This window comes from Cetorhinus maximus, chromosome 1, assembly GCF_964194155.1.
Source record: "Cetorhinus maximus chromosome 1, sCetMax3.hap1.1, whole genome shotgun sequence".
Classification (NCBI taxonomy): Eukaryota; Metazoa; Chordata; class Chondrichthyes; order Lamniformes; family Cetorhinidae; genus Cetorhinus; species Cetorhinus maximus.
In genome coordinates, this window is record NC_135879.1 from 240,566,322 (window position 1) to 240,593,772 (window position 27,451).

The 27,451-nt window shown below is 47.8% G+C and overlaps 1 protein-coding gene across 1 annotated transcript; it reads left to right on the plus strand.

Moving 5' to 3' along the window:
* On the plus strand, positions 1-27,451 carry ccdc166 (coiled-coil domain containing 166). The gene is made up of 8 exons (XM_078554811.1): positions 1-185; positions 2,224-2,357; positions 6,248-6,301; positions 6,685-6,739; positions 9,099-9,243; positions 17,940-18,019; positions 24,631-24,807; positions 26,759-27,451. Exons 2-8 carry the CDS (start codon positions 2,251-2,253, stop codon positions 27,206-27,208), a joined length of 1,068 nt encoding a protein of 355 aa, XP_078410937.1. The 5' UTR covers positions 1-185; positions 2,224-2,250; the 3' UTR covers positions 27,209-27,451.

Sequence of the window (27,451 nt, forward strand, 5' to 3'; positions counted from 1 at the left end):
TTAAAAAGACATATATTTAAAAATAAAACACTTAATTTGATTTGGAGTCAAAAGGGTTATTCACGGATACTTGTTTTATTTAAATATCTCTATACTGAAAAAATCGTTTTTCCGATACGTGTAGGGGCGGGGCTTCGGGCTGTTGTCGTGGTGACGGCTGTTTGCTAACTTGAGGGCTACTGCAGGTATAGTCGTGATTTCCCAGCTATTGCAAAGCAATTAAATAGATGTAAATTGCAGGATTTTGTAAGAAAAATTATAGATAATTATTTTTGTGAGAATTGAAGACCAAGTATTTTGAGACCTGAAGATTTTTGGAGCAAGTGGGAAGATCTGGGCAAGTGGGATTCAGGTTTACGTTTTAAATTCCTTAATTATCCTTTTTTTAATAATATAACATTTGTTTTAATATTGACAGTTTACAGTAAAAGACTGAAAGTAGAGAAGGAGAGAGTTGGTTGCAGAATAAATTCCTCTACTGTAAAGGCTGAAAGCATTGGGGTTTGCAATATGCAATGGCGCCATCTCTGGTGGTGGCCTGTCATTGCAGTGTGACATGTTTACATAGGCAAATTCCATTATAGTCATGGGCATTTATTGTAAAATCAGACCTTATTATTACAGATTATAATGTCATTCTTCAGCTGGTGCTAGATTTCCAGGTTGCTGGTATAGCAGTGGATGATTGAATGATACAGCATTAGAAGCAACCCATCGTTCCTGTGACTTGTTTCAAGACCATCACCAGCATGGTCCTCCCCACACTTCCCTGCCCTCTGTAGCAGTTGTTAGGATGTGGGAAGCACTGCAGCAGTATAACATTCCTCTTAACTTCCCATATAACCAAGACCCCCCACCCCCCCCTCCTCCACCAACCTTACCTCTCCCACTCTTCCCCTCCATCCATATCCCAATGTGTGTGTCTAGCAGTCTGCCAAATGACATTCCTTGGGTTTGGAGCTTGGGTTCATCCAGCTCAATGAGTGTGAGCATGCCATGTTGCCACCCTATTAAATTGAGAACTAAGTCGAGAAATCTGATTCATTTCAAACTGTGACTGTGCACTTCACTCCCCCATAAGTAAACCAGGGCCCAAAATGCCAAGTTAGTGGATGTTAGCTGTAGCTATAATAGGAATAGCGAGGGGAAGCGGGATGAATGGCTGATATGGTAGCATAGTGATTATGTAACCGGACTAGTAACCCAGAGATTGGGAATTTGAATTCAATTAAACTAAAATCTAGAAATTGAAAGTTTCTGCCAATAAAAGTGACCATGAAGCTGTCGGATTGTTATTAAAACCCAACAGGTTCACTATTACCCTTTAGGGAAGAAGACCCGCTGTTCTTATGTGGTCTAGGCCTATATGTCACTCCAGCAACTGCCCTCTGCTATGGACCAGTGAGCATTCTTTGTTGTACCAAAGAGCAGAAGGCCCAACCTCACCTTCCCAAGATAAAGCAGACTGGGAGATAAACACTGGCCTTACCAGTGACACCCATATCCCCAGAATGATTTTTTTAAAAAAAACTTTCATGGGTTGTGGGCGTTGCTTTCAAGGCTAATATTTGTTACCAATCCTTAATTGCCCAGCTTGCTAAGCCATTGCAGAGGGCAGTTAAGAATCAACCACATTGTTGTGGGTCTGGAGTCACATGTAGGCCAGACCGGGTAAGGATGGTAGATTTCCTTCCCTGAAGGACATTAGTGGACCGGATGGTATTTTTTTTTTTACAACAATTAATGATGGTTGCCATGGTCACCATAACTGGGAGCAGGTTTTAATTCCAGATTTACTAATTGAATTTAAATTCCTTGGGATTTGAACCCCTTTCCCCAGAGCATTGGCCTGGCCTCTGGATTACAAGTTCAGTGACATTACCACTACGCCACCACCTCCTCAAAAATCCATACTCGGGGGTTCCATATTCAGTTGGCTTCTCGATGGAGAGTGCAGCTGTGTGTGGACACTGAGGCCAGGATGTGATTTCTCCTTCCTTCACTGCCATCAAAGAACCCTCTGTTGCTCCAACCAGACATGAACAGAAAGAATGGTCAACTGCTGAGGTACCAGGGAATTGGGGGGTGATGGTGGCAGTAGGGGGTAGGATGGAAGGACATGCAGCAAATGGTCAGGTCGTTCAGGAGGGTGGGGAAACTGGTGAGAAAAGGTTCCATGGACTGTTTTATCATACGTAACTTCCCGCTAATATTCTAACGCAGGCTGAGGAGAAAGAAACAACAGCAAGCATGTCAAAGAAGAAGAAGGGGCGTGCTGAAAGCAAGAGCAAGGCAGTAGGGTTGGAATTGGAGGTTCTGACGGCAGCTACAGAGCGGATTGTCACACTGCAAAATGAGTGAGCTCGGCAGCGTTTAATAACCGGTGTTACTGAAGGGGTGCGGGGCTTGGATGGAATCAGGGCCAACTGTCCAAGATAGGAAGTAGCATTTGTAGAAGATTTCAACACCTCAGATTAGCATATCCTCAATGTTGAAGCTATTGAACTCTTGAGTAAACATGGCAACCATTTTGCACAGAGCAAATTCCCAGGAACGTTAATGTGTTTCAGTGGTGTTGGTCAGTGGGAGCACTGTTGATCAGGCCTCCGGGGAGAACTCCCCTGCTCCTTTTCCAATCTTGGCTGTAGGAAGTTGCGCATCTCCACAGGCAGATGGGACCTTAGATTAACCTCCCACCCGCTGACAGTGCAATGGAGCACCCTTCACTGCTGACCCTAGAGGGTTAGCCATAGGCAAAATGAGCTGAGGGCCAACCCAGTTGCAACAGTACACAACACTTATAGTAATCTCACTTGCTGAGCAATAACCTGCTCACTGACATAAATACAGAAAATGCTGGAAAACCTCAGCAGGTCTGACAGCATCTGTGGACAGAAAAACGTTTCGAGTCCATATGACCCTTCTTCAGAGTCGGGGAAAACTCTCCGCCGGTTGGAGTCGTACCTAGCACAAAGGAAGATGGTTGTGGTTGTTGGAGGTCAATCACCTCAGCTCCAGGACATCACTGCAGGAATTCCTCAGGGTAGTGTCCTCAGCCCAACCACCTTTAGCTGCTTCATCAATGATCTTCCTTCCATCAGAAGGTCAGAAGTGGGGATGTTCGCTGATGATTGCATAATGTTCAGCACCATTTCCGACTTCTCAGATACTGAAGCAGCCCATGTCCAAGTTCAGCAAGACCTGGACAATATCAAGGCTTGGGCTGACAAGTGGCAAGTAACATTCATGCGACATAAGTGCCAGGCAATGACCATCTCCAACAAGAGGGATTCTAACCATTGCCCCTTGACATTCAATGGCATTACAATCGCTGAATCCCCCACTATCAACATCCTGGGGGTTACCATTGATCAGAAGCTGAACTGGACTAGCCATATAAATACTGTGGCTACAAGAGCAGGTTAGAGGCTAGGAATCCTGTTGTGAGTAACTCACCTCCTGACTCCCCAAAGCCTGTCCACCATCTATAAGGCACTTCCTCCACCACTGACGCACAACGGCAGCAGTGTGTACTATCTACAAGATGCACTGCTGGAACTCACCACTTAGACAGCACCTCCCAAACCCGCGACCATTACCATCTAGAAGGACAAGGGCCGCAGATGCATGCGAACACCATCACCTGGATGTTTCCCTCCAAGTCATTCACCATCCTGACTTAGAAATATATCGCTGTTCCTTCACTGTCGCTGGGTCAAAATCCTGGAACTCCCTCCCTAACAGCGCTGTGGGTGTACCTGCACCCCGTGGACTGCAGCGGTTCAAGAAGGCAGCTCACCACCACCTTCTCAACGTAAGGCCAACATTTGTTGCCCATCCCTAATTGCCCTTGAACTGAGTAGCTTACAAGGCATTTCAGAAGGCAGTTAAGAGTCAATCGCATATGGGTCTGGAGTCACATGTAGGCCAGACACAGCTTTCCATGCGTAAAGGGGCATTATTGAACTAGCTGTGTTTTTATGACAATTGGTGATAGTTTCATGGTCACATTTACTGAGACTATCTTTCAGTTCCAGACTGATTCATTGAATTTAAATTTCTCCAGTGGCTATGGTGGTATTTGAAACCATGTCCTCAGAGCATTAGCCCAGATCTCTGGGTTACTGGTCCAGTGACATTACCACCACGCCCCCTTCTCCTCTGAAAGGAAGAAGGCGAAGGAAGAATGTGCAGGGTTATGGGCAGGAGGCAGGTTAATGACACTAGGCGCATTACTGATTACGGAAAGCTGGCACAGACACAACGGGCTGAATGGCTTCCTTTGTGTGCTGTAACAATTCTGCGATTCGGTCTCCCAGGACACCAGACTGCACGCTGGATAGTCCATTATGTGCTTTGGGGTGTTTGACAAAGCTGATCACTTGTTTTATGAGCGCATCTCTTTCAGAATCTTAACTGCATCCAGCTCTGTGGTGTGTGTTGTAGAATCGTGAACTTTTTAATCCTTCAGTCTGTGTGGCAGGAAGGGCCAGACTGGACAATGGAACACTTTCCATATTTGGCAGGCAGTATAATGGGACAGTGTAGAGGGAGCTTTACTCTGTATCTAACCCCGTGCTGTACCTGTCCTGGGAGTGTTTGATGGGGAGAGTGTAGAGGGAGCTTTATTCTGTATCTAACCCCGTGCTGTACCTGCCCTGGGAGTGTTTGATGGGGACAGTGTAGAGGGAGCTTTACTCTGTATCTAACCCCGTGCTGTACCTGTCCTGGGAGTGTTTGATGGGGACAGTGTAGAGGGAGCTTTATTCTGTATCTAACCCCGTGCTGTACCTGTCCTGGGAGTGTTTGATGGGGCCAGTGTGGAGGGAGCTTTACTCTGTATTTAACCCCGTGCTGTACCTGTCCAGGGAGTGTGTGATGGGACAGTGTAGAGGGAGCTTTACTCTGTATCTAACCCCGTGCTGTACCTGCCCTGGGAGTGTTTGATGGGGCCAGTGTGAAGGGAGCTTTACTCTGTATCTAACCCCGTGCTGTACCTGCCCTGGGAGTGTTTGATGGGGACAGTGTGGAGGGAGCTTTGCTCTGTATCTAACCCCGTGCTGTACCTGTCCTGGGAGTGTGTGATGGGTACAGTGTGGAGGGAGCTTTACTCTGTATCTAACCCCGTGCTGTACTTGTCCTGGAGTGTGTGATGGGTACAGTGTAGAGGGAGCTTTATTCTGTATCTAACCCCGTGCTGTACCAGTCCTGGGAGTGTGTGATGGGGACAGTCTAGAGGGAGTTTTAAAAACAAAAAACTACTGCGGGTGCTGGAAATCCAAAACAAAAGTAGAATTACCTGGAAAAACTCAGCAGGTCTGGCAGCATCGGTGGAGAAGAAAAGAGTTGACGTTTCAAGTCCTCATGACCCTTCAGCAGAACTGAGTAAAGTTAGGAGAGGGTATTTTTTGGACACTCAAGGTACAGCTCTAGTTGGGGTGGGGTGGAAAGACTGACAGGGCATTACAGGTATAGATTTAAAAATAATGAAAATAGGTGGGAAAAGAAAAATCTATATAAATTATTGGAAAAAACAAAAGGGAGGGGGAATAAACGGAAAGGGGTGGGGATGGAGGAGGGAGTTCAAGATCTAAAGTTGTTGAATTTTTTGGACACTCAAGGTACAGGTTTTTGCCATCCATTCTTAATTAGCACATTCTCTTAGATAATATCACCACCTTTAACACGTCTTTGTTCCTTTGTTTGTGACATCTTTTGATTATCTGCTCCTATCACTGCTTGCCCCTACTATCACCACCCCCCCCCCCCCCACCCGCCAACCTCTCTCCCCCCACCCCACCCCCCACCTTAAACCAGCTTATATTTCACCCCTCTCCTAACTTTACTCAGTTCTGCTGAAGGGTCATGAGGACTCGAAACGTCAACTCTTTTCTTCTCCGCCGATGCTGCCAGACCTGCTGAGTTTTTCCAGGTTATTCTGTTTTTGTAGAGGGAGTTTTACTCTGTATCTAACCTGCACTGTACCTGTCCTGGAAGTGTTTGATGGGACAGTGTAGAGGGAGCTCAATTCCATGCCTATTTTAAATGTCTCCAAGGAACAGCCTATAAATGAGGGCCAGAGATGGAAATAGGTAGACTCAAGGTTAGCGTGGGTGAGAGGAGGATGGTGAAAGACAAAGGGACAGCTATCATAGACAAGTCATAGAAGAATCACGTCATATATTACAGTGAAAGTCTGGATGATTATTCTGAAATCTTTAATATCTTTATGTTTTATTTTTGAAAGGTATGATGAAATTGTTAAAGAGCTGAAACAATTGAAGTTAAAGATTTATACCCTGTATCCTTTACTGGGCTTTCCTAAACATGCAGTTTTGTGACAGAAGGTCATCTGGGCATGGCCCCACTATGGCTCATCTTTCCCTGGACAGATCGAGTGCTGCGTGCCTCTCCCTGCTTGGGAATAACACCAGAGCTGAAATTCAGTACTATCCCCTCTCCTCTTTCTCTTCTGGAGATGGAGGCAGGGTCCTTCAGTATCCATAGTAACAAGGGAATGAGGGAATGCTTCTGGGAGGGGGGGGCACTGCAGGATCAACTTGATGGACTGAATGGGCTCCCTACCTGCACTGGTCTCTGAGATATTAGCTGAAACATCAGACCTATTTATGTATTTATAGAGAAATGATTTACTGATAACATTCTTTAGCCATCATTTCGCAGCCGGAAGGAGAATGAGTTCTTAACAAAGGAAGCTCAGCAGACACGCCTGGAGACTGTAAGTACACAATATGTCATTGCAAGGGGTAGATGGAGAGGGATTTATACCAGGGCCAGGGAGTGAAGGACTCGGTCAGGGGGTCGGGGACCGTGTCAGGGGGTGGGGCGGGGGTCAGGAACTAGGACGGGGGGATCAGGAACTAGGACCAGGGAGTCAGGGCCTTCATGGGATGTGAGTGTTGCTGACTGGGCCAGCATTTATTGCCCATCCCTAATTGCCCTTGAGAAGGTGGTGGTGAGCTGCCTTCTTGAACCGCTGCAGTCCGTGTGGTGTAGGTACACCCACAGTGCTGTTAGGGAGGGAGTTCCAGGATTTTGCCCCAGCGACAGTGAAGGAACGGTGATATATTTCCAAGTCAGGATGGTGTGTGGCTTGGAGGGGAGCTTCCTGGTGGTGGTGATCCTCTTTTGTTTTTGCTGCCCCTGTCCTTCTAGGTAGGAGAGGTCACGGGTTTGGAAGGTGCTGTCGAAGGAGCTTTGAGTGCACTAAACATGGTCTGACCATAAGGTTGCCAACCACCCTTAAAACCCATCTCTTTGACTAAGTGTTTATTGGTTCCTCCATCTCTTTCTTTGACTCACTGCCCAGTTTTGTTTAATCGTGCTCCTCCCAACCTGCATGGGATGTTTTTCCTGTGAATATGTTGTGTCTGCAGTTCAATGTGAGGGATTTGAAGAGCTCTCACAGTACAGATTGTAACCATTAGAGGGAGGCAGTTCACTTTTAGTATTTAATAAAGATGTTTAAATTCATGAAGGGTTTTGTTAGGGTTGTTAGGAGGCAGGTGGTTCGATAGACAGAACACATGATTTAAGATAATTGACAAAAGAATCGGAGGTGAGATTAGGAGAATTTTTTTTTAACAAAGTGACTTGTTATGTGACCTGGAATACACTGTCTGAAAGGGCAGTGGAAGCAGATTCAAAAGAAAATTGCAGAAATAGACTCAAAGGGGCAAAACATTTGGGCTATGGGACACGGAAAGCTCTTTCAAAGAGCTGGCATGGACAGGATGGGCAGAATGGCCTCTTTCTGTGCTGGATGATTCTATGATCCTCAGATCAGCTGACTGAGGTGCTAGGTGAAAATTCAGATCCATCAGATAGACTGAAAGCTGTGGAACCTGTCACCTCTGCCAATGATGTGAGTTCTTCTTGCCAGTTTGCTGCTCTGTTTTACAATTAACAACACAGCCTGTCTGCCTCTTAAACACATCCAGGGGATAAATTTTAGGCCATGATGCGGTTATTCACGGTGCCGGCCAGCATGTGGGTTTTCTGGCACCATCCATCCCTGAGTCATTTTCCAGGAGACAGGATCAGGGCTACCTGCCCACAAACAAGTGGTGGGTACTAATCTAGCTTCTTAAAGGCATATTAAGGTCAGAATTTTCTAGTCAGCCTCCAGATCTCTGAAGGCATTGGGGAACAGTGTAGCTTCCTGGAGGAGGCCTCCTGACAACAGACGGAGAGACTAGTGCTCCAGGCAGGCTTAGAAGCCTACCCCTGCCCGCATGCCTGACTTCAGCAGCAGCTGGAGGCCACCTGGTAGACTGGATCCCTCTCCACAATGTTGGCCTGACCACTGAGGGGAATTTTTACATTAACGTTGAAAAAGTTGGAGAGATGGTGCCTCCATCTTGTGGAAACCTCTCTCACTTACCTGAAAAGGCAGTCTAGCGATTCTTTGGTGTTGGAGGACCTCCTATTGGTCCTCCAACTTTGCGAACTTGTCCATGTTGATGAGCCCATCAGTTGGTCAATTTGGGTGACTGCCCCCCCCCCCACCACCCCACACAGCGTGGGTTTCTGACCCCTCTTTGACTCTGACATCGGGGTCTTGAAGCCCATGGTGAAAATCCAACCCCAGGGTCTTTAATCGCCAAACCCAAGTGGCCTAGGAATAGCTGATTTCACATCCTCGCCGTTATCTTCAAATCCTTCCACAATCTATTTCCTGTTTGAATCAAGACCTCTGTGTATCTCTGTTGTCACTTAGGCACTGAGTAACAGCACTGTAAATGTACTCCGAGTGGGAAGAGAGGATTAAGATTTCCTCCATACTTCTAAAGATTGAAATTGACTTGAAAAGATTTTTAAATTTCTTTTTTTTTTAAAATAACACTCCTGTTCATCGCCCCCAGACTGTATTATCCCACACACAATCCATCTGACACACTCATGATGTAACACAACAGAGAATAGGCATTATCCAATATATAAATCACCTGATTCCTTCGATATGTTATTGAAGATTGCGATACTCTTTTATCTAATCAGCATTTTTGGCTGAGTGCAAGTAAACATGGCTTTCTAAATCTTCTGTTTTATCACATTTTAATTCTAATCTGCTTTAGCATGAATACATCGTACAGATGGCAAAGAGGACTGAGAAAAGGCAGCATCAGATCATCACCCTGAATGATCAGAACCACCAGAACCTGGAAGAAATGAGGAATGCAAAGGAGAAAACATTGGCCGAATTTGAGGTACAGAAACAAGGTTTGTTCAAATGCAAATCATGCACCTTGACATGGTAGACCGATCAAACGTGCTCACCTCTCATTCACCACTGTCGCCAGTCACAATTCACTACAAATAACTGTTCATATTGGAAGCAGTTCAGAGAAGGCGGATTCCTGAGATTGGGGGGGGTTTTCCGATGAGGAAAGGTTGAGTAGGTTGGACCTGTGCGCGTTTGAGTTTAGAAGAATGAGAGGTGATCTTATTGAAACGCGTAAGATCCTGAGGGGGGCTTGACAGAGTAGATGCCGACACGATGTTTCCTCATGGGGAAATCTAGAACTAGGGGGCAGATCAAAAATAAGGGGTCACCCATTTAAGACAGAGAGGAGGAGGAATGTCTTCTCTCAAAGGGTTGTTAGTCCTTGGAATTCTCTTTCTCAGCGAGCAGTGGGAGCTGGGTCATTGAATATATTCAAGGCCGAGTTAGAGAGATTTTTGATCTACCAAAGGGAGTCAAAGGTTACGGGGGTCAGACAGGAAAGTGGCATTAATGCCACAATCAGATCAGCCATGATCTTACTGAATGGCAGAGCAGGCTCAAGGGGCAGAATGGCCTACTTCTGGCCCTATTTCTTATGTTTTCATTTGGCCCATCATGGGTGTGCTGGCTCTGTAAACAGTTTTTCCAATTGGTCCCTCACCTCTGCTCTTTCCCAGTAGCCCCACAAATCTTCCCTTCTCGAGTATTTGTCTAGTTCTCGTTCGGAAGTTACAACTGAATCTGCTTCCACCCTTTTACCCCGATCGCAGCTTTATTGTATTAGAAACATATTCCGCATTTCCCTTCTGGTTCTTAGCCAATTATTTTAAACCTGTGTTCTCTGGCTATTTACCCTCCTGCAAATGGAAACAGTTTCTCCCTACTTAGTCTATCAAAACCTTTCATCGTTTTCATTAGTTCTACTAAATCTCCCTTTAGCCCTCCAGAGAACAAAATCGCAGTTTCTCTGGTTCTTGATTGGTAAGGGGATCAAAGGTTACCGGGAGAAGGCGGGAGAATGGGGTTGAGAAACTTATCAGCCATGATTGAATGGCGGAGCAGACTCGATGGGCCGAATGGCCTAACTTCTGCTCCTATGTCTTATGGTCTCTTTAAATAACTGAAGTCCTTCATTCGTGGAATCACTCCAGTAAATCTCTCTCTGCACCCTCTCCAAGGCCTTGACATTTTTTCCTGAAGCTTGGTACTTCGAATTGGACACAATTCTACAGCTGTGAGGTCTGTTCTAAAGGAGCTGATAAGATAGATAGAGAGAAACTGACATCTGGGGCTAAATGTTAGGGTTGGGAAGTGAGAAATAAGAGTTGGGACTGTTTCCAGGTGCTACCTCTGCCCCCTCCGCACCCACCCAACCCCCCACCCGCCCAACCCCCCACCCCCAACCCCCCACCCCCACCCCCCCACCCCCACCCCAGGGGCAAACAGTCATTGACCTGGTATTTTTAAAGAGGCATCCGTCAATTGGCAGGGAAACACATTCCCTGTCTAATTTATGGCGCTGGGCCGGCTTTCGAAACCGGAGGGCCAAGACACAAAAACAGAAAATGCCAGAACATTCCAGACACAAAAACAGAAAATGCTAAAAAAAAACTCAGCCCCTGTGAAGATGCTGTCAGACCTGCTGGGGTTTTCCCAGCACTTCCTGTTTTTTGTTTCAGATTTCCAGCATCCGCGGTATTTTGCTTTTAGCAGAAGCTGCAGTAAAGGGTAAGTGACTGCGAGGGATCCTTCAACACGGAGGCATCTACTCGTCAAATTTAAATAAAAAGCAGGGAAACAAAAACCAGGGCGTCTCTGTGGAGGCTGTTGGGGGGGGAGGGTGTTGGGGCAGGGGGAGGCATTTGGCTGTACCCCAACCCAGGCAGGCAGGGAGGGCCTGTAGGCCTCCCAGAAACGTTGGCGTCCTGTCCTGCCACTGCATGCCCAGCTCCAGGCAGTTATAACCCTGATTGGCTACCTTGCCTTGTGGGGACGAGTCGCATTGTTAGCCCCGGACCTGCCTTGGTAAAAGTGGCTGTCATCGGGAACAGAGCCAGGGAGTGGGCACGCCAGCTGGCGCCAGTACTTTTCCGGCCGTCCACCTCTAAACTCAAACCTCCTTTCCATCTCCATAACATCGCCTGGTTTTGCTCTGCCTCAGCTCATCTGCTGCTGAAGCCCTCACTCATGCTTTTGTTGCCTCTTGACTCGACCATTCCAATATACTGCTGCTGGCCTCCCACGTTCCACCCTCCATAACTTTGAGGTCGTCCGGAACTCTGCTGACTACGTCTTATCTCGCACCATGTGGGAGCTACAGGAGGGAAGACACGGCCAAGTCCAGTCTTCTCCTCTCCCAGCGCAGGCAACAGGAGCAGTGGCTGATTTTTGCTTCCAACTGTTGCCACGTCGGTGTCACTCCAGATTAATGGCAGACTGGTTGTTATTCGGGTATGTTCTAGCTTCGTGCAACTTACATACGAGCTAGGAGCAGGAGTAGGTCACTCGGCCCTTCGAGCTGGCTCTGCCATTCAGTAAGATCTTGGCTGACTGTAACCTTCCGCCTACCCCGGGTAACCCTTCACCCCTTTGTTTATCAAGAATCTATCTACCTCTGCCTTGAAAACACTCAAAGACTCTGCTTCCACTGCCCTTTTGGGGAAGGGAATTCCAAGGACTCACTACCCTTTGAGAGAAAAAAAATTCTTCTCATCTCTGTCTTACATGGGCAACCCCTTAATTTTAAACAGTGACCCTCGTTCTATTTTCTCCCACAAGAGGAAATATCCTCTCCATAACCTCTCCTCATCCACCCTGTCAAGACCTCTCAGGATCTTATATGTTTCAATCAAGTTGCCTCCAACTCTTCTAAACTCCAGCGGATACAAGCCTAGCCTGTCCAACCTTTCCTCATAAGATAACCTGCCCGTTCCTGGTGTTGGTTTAGTAAACCTTATCTGAACTGCTTCATACGCATTTACATTCTTCCTTAAACAAAGAAACCGATACTGTACACGGTGTTCCAGATGTGGTCTCACCAGTATCCTGTACAACTGAGGCATAACCTTCCAACTTTTATATTCAATTCCCCTCATAATAAACGGTAACGTTTCTATTAGCTTTCCTAATTACTTGCTGTACCTGCATACTAGCCTTTTGCGATTCATGCACTAGGACACCCAGAGCCTCCTGAATCTCAGTGCTCTGCAATCTCTCACCATTTAGATAATATGCTTCTTTTTTATTCTTCCTGCCAAAATGAACAATTTCACATTTGCCTACATTATACTCCATTTTCCAGATCTTTGCCCACTCACTTAACCTATCCATGTGCCTTTGTAGCCTCCTTATGTACTCTTCATAACTTACATTCCTGCCTATCTTTGTATCATCAGCAAATTTAGCAACCATACCTTCAGTCCCTTCATCCAAGTCATTTATATAAATTGTAAAAAGTTGAGGCCCCAGCACTGATCCCTGTGGCACACCACTCATTATATCCCGCCAACCAGATAAAGATCCATTTATGGCTACCCTCTGTTTCCTGTTAGCTAGCCAACCTTCTATCCATGTTAACCCTGTACTTTTTATTTTCCACAATAACCTTTGATGAGGCGCCTTATCAAATGCCTTCTGAAAATCCAAGTACAGTACATCCCTTTATCCACAGCACATGTGACTCCTTCAAAGAACTCCAATAAATTGGTTAAACATGAGTTCCCCTTCACAAAACCATGTTGACTCTGCCCGATTGCCTTGAATTTTTCTAAATGCCCTGGTATAATATCTTTAATAATAGCTTCTAACATTTTCCCTATGACAGATGTCAAACTAAGTAGCCTGTAGTTTCCTGCTTTCTGTTTCCCTCCCTTTTTGAGTAAAGGAATTAGATTTGCTATTTTGATCCTCGTCAACTTTAACTGTCAGTATTTAAAGTTGACAAGGTACCAGGACCAGATGAGATGCATCCAACGATATTCAAGGAAGTGAGAGTAGAAATTGCAGGGGCACTGGCCATAATCTTTCAGTTTTCCCTAGACTCAGGAGAGATGCCAGAGGACTGGAGAATTGCAAACATTACGCCCTTGTTCAAAAAAGGTTGTAAGGATAAGCCCAGCAATTACAGACCAATCCATTTAACTTCGGTGGTGAGGAAGCTTCAAGAAACAGTTAATTGGGATAGAATTAATAGTCACGTGGAAAAATGTGGGTTGATTAGGAAGAGCCAGCATAGATTTGATGGAGTTTTTTTGAAGAGGTAACAGAGAGGATTGATGAGGGTAATGCTGTTGATGTGATGTACATGGAATTCCAAAAGGCATTCAATACAGTGTCGCACAACAGACTTGTGAGAAAAGTTATCACTCATTGAATAACAGGGACAGTAGCAACGTGGATACAAAATTGGCTGAGTAATAGGAAACAGCGAGTAATGGTTAATGTATATTTTTCAGGCTGGGGGAAGATTTGTAGTGGAGTTCTCCAGGGGTCGGTATTGGGACCCTTGCTTTTTCTGTTTTATATGAATGATCCACAACTTGGTGTGCAGGGGATAATTTCAAAGTTTGCAGATGATACAAAACGTGAAAGCATTGTAAAGTGTGAGGAGGACAGTGTAGAACTTCAAAAGGACATAGACAAGTTGGTGGAGTGGGCAGATAGGTGGCAGATGAAGTTCAATGCAGAGAAGTGTGAGGTGATTCATTTTGATAGGAAGAACATGGACAGACACTATAAAATAAGGGGTACAACTCTTAAGGGTTTGCAGGAACAGAGGGACCTGGCTGTATTTGTGCATAAGTCATTAAAGGTGGCAGGACAGATAGAGAGAGCAGTTAATAAAGCATACAATATCCTGGCATTATTAATAGGGGCATAGAGTACAAGAGCAAGGAAGTTATGCTGAACTTGCATAGGATACAAGTTAGACCTCAGCGAGAGTATTGTGTACAACTATGGGCGCCACACTTTAGTAAGGATGTGAACACATTGGAGACAGTGCAGAAGAGGTTTACAAAAATGGTTCCGGGATGAGAAACTCCAGTAATGAAGATAGATTGGAGAAGTTGGGACTGTTCTCCTTGGAGAGGAGAAGGCTAAGAGGAGATTTGATAGAGGTGTTCAAAATCATGAGGGGGCTGGACAGAGTAGATAGGGAGAAACTGTTCCCCCTCGTAAAAGGATCGAGAACGAGACGGCACAGGTTTAAAGTGATTTGCGAATGCGATGTGAGAAAAAAAATTTTCACACAGCGAGTGACTTGGGTCTGGAATGCACTGCCTAGACGTATAGCGGAGGCAGGTTCATTTGAGGCATTCAAGAGGGCATAAGATGATTATTTAAATAGAAACAATATGCAGAGTTACAGGGAAAAGGCAGGAGAATGGTACTGAGTCATAATGCTCATTTGGCGAGCTGGTGCAGACACGATGGACCGAATGGCCTCCTTCTGCACTGTAACAATTCTGTGATTCTATTTTCCTTTCCCGAATCCAGGGAATTTTGGAAAATTAAAACCAACGCATCAACTGTCTCACTAACCACTTAATTTAAGACCCTAAGATGAAGTCCATCAGGACCCGGGGATTTGTCAGCCCACAGCTCCAACAGTTTGCAAAGTGCCACTTCCCTGGCGATTGTAATTTTCTTCAGTTCCTCCCTCCCTTCCAGTTCCTGATTTACGGCTATTTCTGGGAAGTTACTTGTATCCTCTTTAGTGAAGACTGATGCAAAATACCTGTTCAGTCCATCTGCCATCTCCTTATTTTCTAATATTAATTCCCGAGACTCGCTTTCTATAGGATCAACACTCACTTTATTAACTCTTTTCGTCATTCTTTGCTGTTCTTTATATTCTGTCCAATCTTCTGACCTGCCACCCGTCTTTGCATAGTTATATGCTTTTTCTTTAAGTTTGATGCTGCTATTATTAATTATTTTAGTTAACCGCAGATGATGGGTCCTCCCCTTGGAATTTTTCTTTCCTGTTAGAATGTATCTATTCTGTGCATTCTGAAATGTCCCTTTAAATGTCTGCCACTGCATCTCTATTGACCTATCCCTTAATCTCATTTCCCAGTTCACCTTAGCTAGCTCTGCTTTCATTCCCACATAACCGCTGTTGCTTAAGTTTAAAATACTAGTCTTGGACCTATTCTTCTCTCCTCAAAATGAATGTAAAATACAATCTTATTGTGATCGCTGCTACCCAGAGTGCCTTCACTATGTGGTCATAAATGAATCCCATTTCGTTGCACAATACCAGGCCTAGTATAACCTGCTCTCTGGTTGGCTCTAGAACATGCTGTTCTAAGAAACTATCCCGAAAACATTCTATGAACTCCTCATCTAGGCTACCTATGCCCATCTGATTTTTACATCTGTATGTAGGTTAAAATCCCCCATGATTATGGCCATACCCTTCCGACAAGCTCCCATTATCTCTTCTTTTATACTTTGTCCTACCGTGTAGTTACAATTAGGGGGCCTGTACACCACTCCCACAAGTGACTTCTTGCCTTTATCATTTCTCATCTCATCCCAAACCGCTTCCACATCCTGGTTTCCTAAACTTAGGTCATCCCTCTCTACTGCACTAATACCATCATTAATTAACAGAACCACCCCTCCACCTTTTCCTAACTTCCTGTTCTTCCTAAAAATCATGTACCCTTCGATATTCAGGGCTCAATCTATGTCATCCTGCATTGTCTTCTGTGGTCCTCTCACGGCTGAAGAGTCCGATGTGGGATCGGCATGGACGTCCACACAACTGGCAGTTCGTGTTGGCGCTTGGGGAAACACCTGCTGCTGCACCACCTCAGCCCTTCCTCCAGGCACATTGGATGCTGCGAGTCTGACGTAGATGGTCCTCGGAATATGGGGAACCAAGTTTCAGTGCTTGCTGCCACTTGGGCCGGTCGGCTGCGGCGTTTTCCCCAGAGCGGCAGTTCGCAATGCAGAAGGTTGTAAGGCTCTTTTTTTGGGGTGTCCTCATGTCACTTGTACTGACCACCTTGATGGTGTTTGCCCTGAGACAGTTTCCCACAGCAGATCGGCTTGGGAATTCCGTAATCGTCCATAAGGGAGACATGATCCTCCTGGCTTAGCACAGCCCAGACCACGAAATACAAGATAGTTTGTTGTGTGACCCAACTGATGTCAACATTGGACAGCCTCAGGTCAAATGCTCATGGGCGAGACACAATGAGGTAGTTTGGCACTAGTTAATAACCAACTCAGGAGTAGCCCAGTGTGGGGACTGGTGCTGCAGTTTAAGTTTAAATATTCTTCTTATGAGTCCATTCCAAGGGGTGAAGCGAGTTTGGATTGATGCAAATCAGTTCCTCTAGGGCGTGGGACCCAGCACAAGACAGTCCTCAGGCGCAGCCTGAACAGCATGCAGTGCAGAAGGAGCTCATAACCCAACACAAGTGCTGGACTCCCAACCCCTTAGGACACCGTGTACCCAGGTATTTTTGTGAGTGGCCAATACAACCCCTCTCGTGTGCCCCATCCCCAAACCAGCCGTTTTATGTCTCCTTGTATGAGCCATTCTTTAATTTTTATTTCCTCGCCTTCGACTCGCCTCTCTTAAACCTCCATGTTAAGAGAGTAGTTCCACCTTGTGCGAGCTCACGATTGCAGGGGGACAGAGCCAGTGGTGTCAGGAGCTGATACCCTTTCCTCGCCCAGTGTCCATACTGTAGCTGGCTAGGGGCTGGGTGTCACTGGATAATGGTGAACAGCAGCAGCTACTTCCTTTCTCCAATCAGACAAGAGCAGTGATTGAACCCTGCTGAATGACCCTGACATCTCCAGGAATCAATCGCCAAGACACCAGCTATGAGTAAAACCCAGGAGAAAAATCAAAGATACGTTAATTAAAAAGATAGTGCATGTCTTTTTTTTTCATTTTCCTTTTGCACTCTTATCTGTTAGTTATAAAAACATTGGCGACAAGGTGAAAAAACACTGCCTGACTGACAGTCAAGCGCCATCCAGCTGCTTTCTGATCAGGAGGGCATCATGAGCAGGGCCAGCTTTGGTATGGCAAGAAGTTTGGTCAAAGAGTTGCAAATACCCAAGGCTTGAATTGTGGATCTCGATCCTTCCAAACTTGGGTTGTTTCTGGGAAAAGCGTTTTGAGCTTGGCCCTGGCTGGGTACAAGTCTGTTAGTGGTGCTGATGGTGGAGGGAGACGGGCTCAGCTGGTAGTGCTCTCACCTGCTGAGTCTGCAGGCAGTGGGTTCAAGGCTCACCCTTGCATGTGATCTCATGATATCACTGGACACCGTGCATTAACTGGGGGAGTGCTGCACTGTCTTGTGCCGTCTTCCAAATGAGATAAGGTGGATATAAAGGATCCTATGGCACTTGAAAAGGAGCAGGAAAGATCAGCAATCCACCTGATTACTCTTTTTGGGATGGTGCTGTGTGCAAATTGGCTGCTCGATTTCCTACCTAACAATGACTATACTTCAAATTGTCCCTGCGGATCCCCTGACAATGTGAAAGATGCTCTATAAATGCAAGACTTTCTTTGACATGACACACACAAAATATTTTAGCTTAAGTGTAATTTATGAATATTTATAGCATTGCTGGTGGTTTACAGAATGCACCCAATCACAAAGCTAGGTGGCAAACGCCTGTGTGTCTACATTTCTTTTCTCTTGCTTTTTATTTTCAGAACTGGAAATGACGCAATTAGAAAAAGAAAATGAGCTGCTTCAGCTTAAGAAGGATATTGAGGATCTGGAGGAATATAAAGTAAGTGAACCTTTTCTTGCCTGAGTCAAACGTTTCAGCTGGGCAGGTTTTTTTTCCTTAAGCCACCTAACTGAAGCTTAGTTTGATAGTGTAGTGGTCGCCTGACTGAACAAGTAATCTAGAGAATGAGAGTTCAAAGCTCACTACGTCAGTTTTAAAAATTTGGATGTGCAAGACTGGTCTCAGTGTAAGCGACCATGAAGCGAGCATTCTGATGACGGGTCAGCAACCTGAAACGCTAACTCTGTTTCTCTCCTCAGATGCTGCATCACCTACCCCGAGCTTTTCCAGCATTTTTACATTTTTATTCCAGATTTCCAGCATCCACGGTATTTTGCATTTCACCTTGAAGCTGTTGGCTTGCCATAAAAACTCAGTCACTAACATCCTTCGGGAGTGAATCATGTGAATCTGGGTCTATATGTGACTCCAGTCCCACACCAAGGTGCCTGTCTCTTAACTGCACTCGGACGTAACCTGTCAAAATACTCAGTTGTCTCAAATTGGTATCAGGGCAATGAAAACTGGGCTTTACCAGCATTACCCACATCCTGACAATGTTTTTTATTTAAATGTCTTTAAAGATTCATGGATAGATTCTCAACACAAGTGGAATAAGTACTGCAGATGCTGAAAATCTGACACTAAATCAGATTTTTTAATGCATTCATGGGATGTGGGCTTCGCTGCATTTATTGCCCATCCTTAGTTGCCCTTGAGAAGGTGGTGGTGAGCTGCATTCTTGAAACGCTGCAGGTCATGTGGTGTAGGTACACCCACAGTGCTGTTAGGAAGGGAGTTCCAGGATTTTGACTCAGCGACAGTGGAGGAACGGCGATATATTTCCAATGTCAGGATGGTGGCTGACTTGGAGGGGAACTTCCAGGTGGTGGTGTTCCCATGTGTCTGCTGCCCTTGTCCTCCTAGATGGTAATGGTCATTGGTTTGGAAGGCGCTGTCTAAGGAGGCTTGGTGAGTTCCTGCAGTGCATCTTGTAGATGGTACACACTGCTGCTACTGTGCACCGGTGGTGGAGAGAGTGAATGTTTGTGGATGTGGAGCCAATCAAGAGGACTGTTTTGTCCTGGATGGTGTCAAGTTTCTTGAGTGTTGTGGGAGCTGCACTCATCCAGGCAAGTGGGGAGTATATCACACCCCTGACTTGTGCCTTGTAGATGGTGGACAGGCTTTTGGGAGTCAGGAGGTGAGTTACTCGTCGCACAATTCCTAGCCACTGACCTGCTCTTGTAGCCATAATATTTATATGGCTAGCCCAGTTCAGTTTCTGGTCAATAGCAACCACCAGTATGTTGATATTGGGAGATTCAGTGATGTTAAAGCCATTGAACATCAAGGGGCGATGGTTGGATTCTCTCTTGTTGGAGATGGTCATTGCCTGACACTTTTCAGCGCAAATGTTACTTGCCACTTGTCAGCCCAAGCCTGGATATTGTCCAGGTCTTGCTGCATTTGGACATGGACTGCCTCAGTATCTCAGGAGTCGCGAATGGTGCTAAACATTGTGCAATCATCAGCGAACATCCCCACTCCTGACCTTACGATGGAAGGAAGGTCATTGATGAAGGAGCTGAAGATGGTTGGGCCTAGGACACTAACCTGAGGTACTCCTGCAGTGATGTCCTGGAGCTGAGATGACTGACCTCCAACAACCACAACCATCTTCCTTTTTGCTAGGTATGACTCCAATCAGCAGCGAGTTTTCCCCTTGATTCGCATTTACTCCGGTTTTGCTAGGGCTCCTTGATGCCACACTTGGTCAAATGCTGACTTGATGTCACTCTCACCTCACCTCGAGAGTTCATGTTTGTCCATGTTTGAACCAAGGCTGTAATGAGGTCAGGAGCTGAGTGGCCCTGGCGGAACCCAAACTGAGCGTGAGTGAGCAGGTTATTGCTAAGCAAGTGCCGCTTGATAGCACTGTTGATGATCCCTTCCATTACTTTACTGATGATTGAGAGTAGAGTGATTGGCCCGGTTGGATTTGTCCTGCTTTTTCTGTACAGGACATACCTGGGCAATTTTCCACATAGCCGGGTAGATGCCAATGTCGTAGCTGCACTGGAACAGCTTGGTTAGGGGCGTGGCAAGTTCTGGAGCACAAGTCTTCATTACTATAGCTGGAATATTGTCAGGGCCCATAGCCTTTGCAGTATCCAGTGCCTTCAGCAGTGAATCATATTGGCTGAAGACTGGCATCTGTGATGCTGGGGACCTCGGGAGGAGGCCAAGATGGATCATCCACTCGGCACTTCTGGCTGAAGGTTGTTGTGAATGCTTCAGCCTTACCTTTTGCACTGATGTGCTGGGCTCCTCCATCACTGAGGATGGGGAATTTGTGGAGCCTCCTCCTCCAGTGAGCTGGGAGCATTCACGACTGGGTGTGGCAGGACTGCAGAGCTTAGATCTGATCCGTTGGTTGTGAGATCGCTTAACTCTGTCTATCATTTGCTGCTTATCCTGTTTGGCACACAAGTAGTCCTGTGTTATAGCTCCACCAGGTTGACACCTCATTTTTAGGTATGCCTGGTGTTGCTCCTGGCATGCTCTCCTGCACTCTTCATTGAACCAGGCTTGATCCCCTAGCTTGATGGTAACGGTAGAGTGGGGGATATGCCGGGCCATGAGGTTACAGATTGTGTTCGAGTACAATTCTGCTGCTGCTGATGGCTCATAGCGCCTCATGGATGCCCAGTCTTGAATTGCTAGATCTGTTTGAAATCTATCCCATTTAGCACGGTGGTAGTGCCACACAACACGATGGAGGGTATCCTCAACGTGAAAGCGGGATTTCATCTCCACAATGACTGTGCGGTGGTCACTCCTACCGATACTGTCATGGACAGATGTATCTGCTGCAGGCAGGTTGGTGAGGATGAGGTCAAGTATGTTTTTCCCTCTTGTTGGTTCTCTCAACACCTGCCGCAGACCCAGCCTAGCAGCTATGTCCTTTAGAACTCAGCCAGCTCAGTCAGTAGTGGTGCTACTGAGCCACTCTTGGTGATGGGCATTGAAGTCCCCTATCCAGAGTACATTCTGCACCCTTGCCACCCTCAATGATTCCTCCAAGTGATGTTCAACATGGAGGAGCACTGATTCATCAGCTGAGGGAGGGTAGTACGTGGTAATCAGCAGGAGGTTTCCTTGCCCATGTTTGACCTGATGCTTTGAGACTTCATGGGGTCCAGAGTTGATGTGTTACCAGTGTGGACAGATGAACAGTATTTAAAGAGGACTAGTGGTGGGGAGGAGAAAAGATGGGAGGGAAGGAAGGGGAAAAGAGGGGAGGGAAAGTAGGGGAAGGGAAAAGAGGAGAAGGGATAGGGAGAGAGGAAGGGAGGGGAAGAAAAGGGAGGGAAGGGCAAAGAGGGGAGGGGAAAGGAAGGGAAGGTCCTTGAAGGTGGCAGGACAGGTGGACAAAGTGGTCAAGAAAGCTTATGGAATGCTTTCCTTTATTAGACGAGGTATTGAACACAAAAACAGGGATGTAATGATGGAAATATATAAAACGCTAGTTAGGCCACAGCTGGAATTTTGTGCACAGTCCCGCATGGGACACTGATAACGAAGGTAAGAGCCCATGGGATCCAAGGCAATTTGGCAAATTGGATCCAGAATTGGCTGAGTGGCAGGAAGCAGTGGGTGATGGTCGAGGGGTGTTTTGTGACTGGATGCCTGTGTCCAGTGGGGTTCCACAGGGATTGGTGTTGGGTCCCTTGCTGTTTGTGGTATATATAAACAATTTAGACTTGAATGTAGGTGGGTTGATCAGTAAGTTCGTAGATGACACGAAGATTGGTGGGGTGGTGAATAATGAGGAGGATAGCCTTAGATTACAGAGGATATAGATGGGCTGGTCAGTGGCAAATGGAATTTAATCCAGATAAGTGTGAGGTGATGCACTTGGGCAGGACAAACAAGGCACGGGAATACACAATGATTGGTAGGACACTGGGAAGTACCGAGGATCAGAGGGACCTTGGTGTGCATGTCCACCAGTCCATTAAGGTAGCGGGACAGGTGGTTAAGAAGACAAATGGGATACTTGCCTTTAATAGCTGAGGCATAGAATATAAGAGCAAGGAGGTTATGCTGGAACTGTATAAAATGCTGGTTAGGCCACAGCTAGAGTATTGTGTGCAGTTCTGGAATCTGCGTTATAGGAAGGATGTGATTGCACTAGAGAGAGTACAGAGGAGATTTACCAGCATGTTGCCTGGGCTGGAGAGTTTTAGTTATGAGGAGAGATTAGATAGACTGGGGTTATTTTCCCTGGAGCAGAGGAGATTGAGGGGGGACATGATTGAGGTGTATAAAATTATGAGGGGATAGATAGGGAGACAGGAAGGAGCTTTTCCCCTTGGTGGAGGGATCAATAACCAGGGGGCATAGATTTAAGGTAAGGGGCAGGAGGTTTAGAGGGGATGTGAGGAAGAATTTTTTCACCCAGAGGGTGGTGGGAATCTGGAACTCACTGCCTGAAAGGGTGGTAGAGGCAGAAACCCTCAACATTTAAGAAGTATTCAGATGTGCCATGGCATACAAGGCTATGGGCCTAGTGCTGGAAAATGGGATTAGAATAGTTAGGCACTTGTTTGACCGGTGCAGACCCGATGGGCCGAAGGGCCTTTTTCTGTTTTGCAGACCTCTATGACTCTATGAGTTCTGGTCACTACAATACAGGGAGGACATAAGGATGGGAGGGAAGGAGGAGAGGGGAGGGCTAACGCACAGATACACATAGGGACAGAAGCAGAAAGGCTCCCTCTCCCCATTCCCCCCCTTTCTCCCTCTCCCCATTCCCCCACCTGCCCCCTCTCCCCATTCCCCCACCTGCTCCCTCTCCCCATTCCCCCCACCTGCCCCCTCTCCCCATCCCCCACCTGCCCCCTCTCCCCATCCACCCCTTTCTCCCTCTCCCCATTCCCCCACCTGCTCCCTCTCCCCATCCCCCACCTGCCCCCTCTCCCCATTCCCCCACCTGCCCCCTCTCCCCATTCCCCCCTTTCTCCCTCTCCCCATTCCCCCCACCTGCCCCCTCTCCCCATCCCCCCCACCTGCCCCCTCTCCCCATTCCCCCCACCTGCCCCCTCTCCCCCACCTGCCCCCTCTCCCCATTCCCCCCCCCTTCCTCCCTCTCCCCATTCCCCCCACCTGCCCCCTCTCCTCATTCCCCCCCTTTCTCCCTCTCCCCATTCCCCCACCTGCTCCCTCTCCCCATTGCCCCCACCTGCCCCCTCTCCCCATTCCCCCCACCTGCCCCCTCTCCCCATTCCCCCCCACCTGCCCCCTCTCCCCATTCCCCCCACCTGCCCCCTCTCCCCATCCCCCACCTGCCCTCTCTCCCCATTCCCCCCACCTGCTCCTTCTCCCCATCCCCCCACCTGCCCCCTCTCCCTATTCCCCCCACCTGCTCCTCCCCATCCCCCCACCTGCCCCCTCTCCCCATTCCCCCACCTGCCCCCTCTCCCCATTCCCCCCCTTTCTCCCTCTCCCCATTCCCCCCCTTTCTCCCTCTCCCCATTCCCCCCCTTTCTCCCTCTCCCCATCCCCCCACCTGCCCCCTCTCCCCATCCCCCCACCTGCCTCCTCTCCCCATCCCCCCACCTGCCCCCTCTCCCCATCCCCCCACCTGCCTCCTCTCCCCATCCCCCCACCTGCCCCCTCTCCCCATCCCCCCACCTGCCTCCTCTCCCCATCCCCCCACCTGCCCCCTCTCCCCATCCCCCCACCTGCCTCCTCTCCCCATCCCCCCACCTGCCCCCTCTCCCCATCCCCCCACCTGTCTCTTCCCGCCGTTCCATTCTCCACTTGCCTGGATGAATGCGGCTCCAACAACACTCAAGAAGCCCAACACCATCCAGGACAAAGCAGCCCCGCTCAGTCAGCACCCTATTCACCACAATAAACACTCTCTCCCTCTACCACTGACGCACAGCAGCTGCAGCATGTGCCATCTATAAAATACACTGCAGCAACTCACCAAGGTTCCTTCGACAGCACCTTCCAAACCCAAAATCTCTACCACCTTGAAGAACAAGCAGACACATGGGAACTGCCGCCTGCAAGTTCCCCTCCAAGTCGCACACCATTCTGACCTGGAAATGTATCACCGTTCCTTCACTGTCACTGGGTTAAAAAATCCTGGAACTCCCTCCCTAACGGCACTATGGGTGTACCTACACCACACAGACTGTGGCAGTTCAAGAAGGTAGCCCACCACGCAGGCAATTAGGGATGGGCGATATATATGTTGATCTTGTCAGTGACACCCACATTCCGTGAATGAATATTTAAAAAGAAGCCCATTCCCCACTCAATCTTTCCTCCTTGGATAGCCTCCTCATCCCAGGAGTCAATCATTGCACCTCTGCTCAGACAAAAATATCTAAAACTTCACACAGCTGCTGAATAGCTTCCTCCTCCTCCTCCTCGTTCTGTGCTGGGGTAAATTATGGAGCCACTGGGAGGTGCCTGGGGAACTGGACTCTACCTGGAGCCGTGTTGGCTATGGGAAAGAAGCATAATAAGCTGTACAGAGTGAAATAAAGATAAGTCATTGTGAAACAAATGGTTTTGTCCTCCCCCATTAGGAACTGCGGGAGCAGCAGCTGGCCAGAATCAGCGAACTGGAAAATCTGGTAATGGATGCCCGGGCCAAACACTCTCAGTGCGTACATGACCTCAGACTCAACTTCAACAAGGAGAAGGCCGACTACAAACAGAACGCCAGGAGGATGGTGAAACAGCTGGAGAAAGATGCAAACAAGGTGAACAAGAAAGGGCTCAGGACTTCAAACTCCAAAACCACACTGAAATAATGCAGCCAGGCGATTTTATGTAGGGAGCATTTATCAATGTCAATATTCATGAGGTTTTTCCATCGCCCTGTTCCCCTGCTTCTCTCCCCCAACTTTCTCCTCCCATTCTTGTTGAGATGTGATTCAACAGAGGCAGTCGCCTTCCCTAATCCTGTTCCCATGCTTCACCTGTGGGCCATGTGTGTGCGTGTTGTCAGACTATTCAACTTTAGAGGGCATCACGATTGAGCGATACCTCCTCGGGTGCAACCCTTCAGCAGTGACTGATCCCCTGCCTTCCCTCTCCTCACCTCAACCCACCCGGAGGTGCTGTGGAAAATTCTAGCTCTTGGCTAGAAACAGGTCAGTTAAGCTGCAGGCCGGGGATGGAGTCTGGGCGTTTCCTGATTCGTGTGGGGGTCGGTCAGCAACACGCTGAATGGGATCAGCCAACTCAGTCACCAGCTGGGGATGAAGCCTGAGCCTCTCCTGTTTAGCGAATGTCATAGAGTCAGGGAGTTATACAGCACATAAAACAGGCCCTTCGGCCCATTGTGTCCGTGCCGGCCATCAAGCACCTATCTATTCTAATCCCATTTTCCAGCTCTTGGCCCCTAGCCCTGTATGTTCTGGCGTTTCAACTGCTCATCTAAACACTTCGTAAATGCTGTGAGGGGTGGTTGGTCAGCAAACTGAAACTGGGCCAGGTCATTAATCGGTCAACCTAAAACAGGCGTATCGCCGCTCTCAGCGACCGGTCAGCGATGACCGGGGCTAAAGGCTGTTCATCAGCTACTGTGGCCCAATTAGCAACCTCAACTCCCCAACTCACTTCTTCCGTTCACCTGAAATCCGTTGCTGTGATAGGGCCGGGCTGTCTGGATTTGGACAAAGCCTTCACGCCCAGTTTCAGGCCCAGCCTCAGGCCTCCCGTCCCAGGTACAATTGCACCCGCCAAGCCTCCCCTCTTTCTGAAACCAGATGGTGAAGGATTCCACCCCGCTGGAATTTTAAGCACAGGAGACCATTAGGTTTGTGCTGCTACTGCGGTTCTCTAGTTTAAGTCCATGTCCCCACTCTTTCCCCTGTCCTCTTTAATATTTTAAATGTTGGAAGTCACTCAACCCGAGTACTAATGAATTCCCATATTAGTAAGTGGAAATACGTCAGAATTACATCACAGAGACAGGCCATTCGGCCCAGCCAGTCAGTGCTGTTGTTTAATCTCTATGTGAGTAAATAGTCTTACTCACATTTACCCCTATTTCCATATTCCTTCAGTCTCTTCCTTGCATACTCCAATCTAAGCTTGAAAGTTCCTAGTTTCTATCTCAACAACTCACCCTGAAAGTAAATTTCAGTCTCACGCCCCTGTTATAGTGAAGTTTCTCCAGACACTGCACCCTCCTTCCCCAGGAAGCTGCAGGGAGACCGTCTCCATTGAGCTGGTGGTCTCCCCTCGTGGCCGGGGGTGGGGGAGGGGGGGAGGGGGTTTCCCTGCCAGCAGTCCTGTAAAATGGCCCCTGATTAGGCTGTTAATTATCTTACTTGGCCGCCCACTCCAAGGGGGCGAGCAGTCTCCCCGCGCGGGACTGCAATGGGGAGCCGATCCAATGCCGATCCCTGCACTTTTACCAGCTGCCCTGCTTCCCGGGAGCCGGTAAAATCCTGGGTGTTGCAACTGCTTCTACACACCCACGGTGAAGTTTGGCAAACCCTCGGGGTGTAGAGTCGAGGCCCAAAGTGCAGCACACAAAACAAGCTTAAAAAGAGTGGGACTGTAGACATTGTCAACCAGGAAAACCAATGAGGTAACAGGAAGGTTTTAAAATCCCGAATATTGAGGATGAAGGAGCAACCTGGCGGAAGTCTCCAAGTTAATAACACGAGTTTCAAACCGTGCCCTCTGTCTGCCCTGCAGGAGGCGGTCTGCTGCCTGATCGAGCACATCGAATCGATCAAGGTGGAGAACCAGCAGCTGCGGGAGGTGCTGGTGTGCTTGATCCGACGCTCCCGGGTCCTTCGCCAGCAGCAGGAGGAGCTGGAGGCTCAGCACCAGGAGCTGCTCCGGGAGAGAGACTACTGCACCAAGTTGAGGACACTGCGGCACCGGAAGCAGCTGAGCGAATACGTGGAGCCGAAGGCCAGTGTGCAGGCGAAGGTCGAGGAGGAGCCCGACCTCAAACAGCAGCCGAAGAACAAGGAGGAGCCAATAATCCAGGAGCAGCCGCAGGTCGAGGAGGAGCCAGAGACTGAGGAGTCGTCGGAGTCCAGGGCGTTGTCAGAGACTAAGGAAGAGCCGACGCTCGGGGAACAAGAGGATGAGGATCCAGACACTGAGGATCTAGACAGTGACGAGCTAGAGGACTGAGCTAGAGCGAGAGAAGCTGGAAGAGGCTGGGCTAGAGAACAGAGAGAAGTTGCCAGAACCATGAAGTTTACAGGCAACACCTTACCCATTTAACCAGCTTCCTCTCCAGTGTAAATATGACAAATACCGCTGGACCCAAGGAAGATGTCGGAATCATCGTTTTCCAGCATTTTTTTTTCCCCTTTCAAAGTTCTGCAACTTAGTTTTTGTCTCCACCAATGCATATTAAACTGATGTATGGTA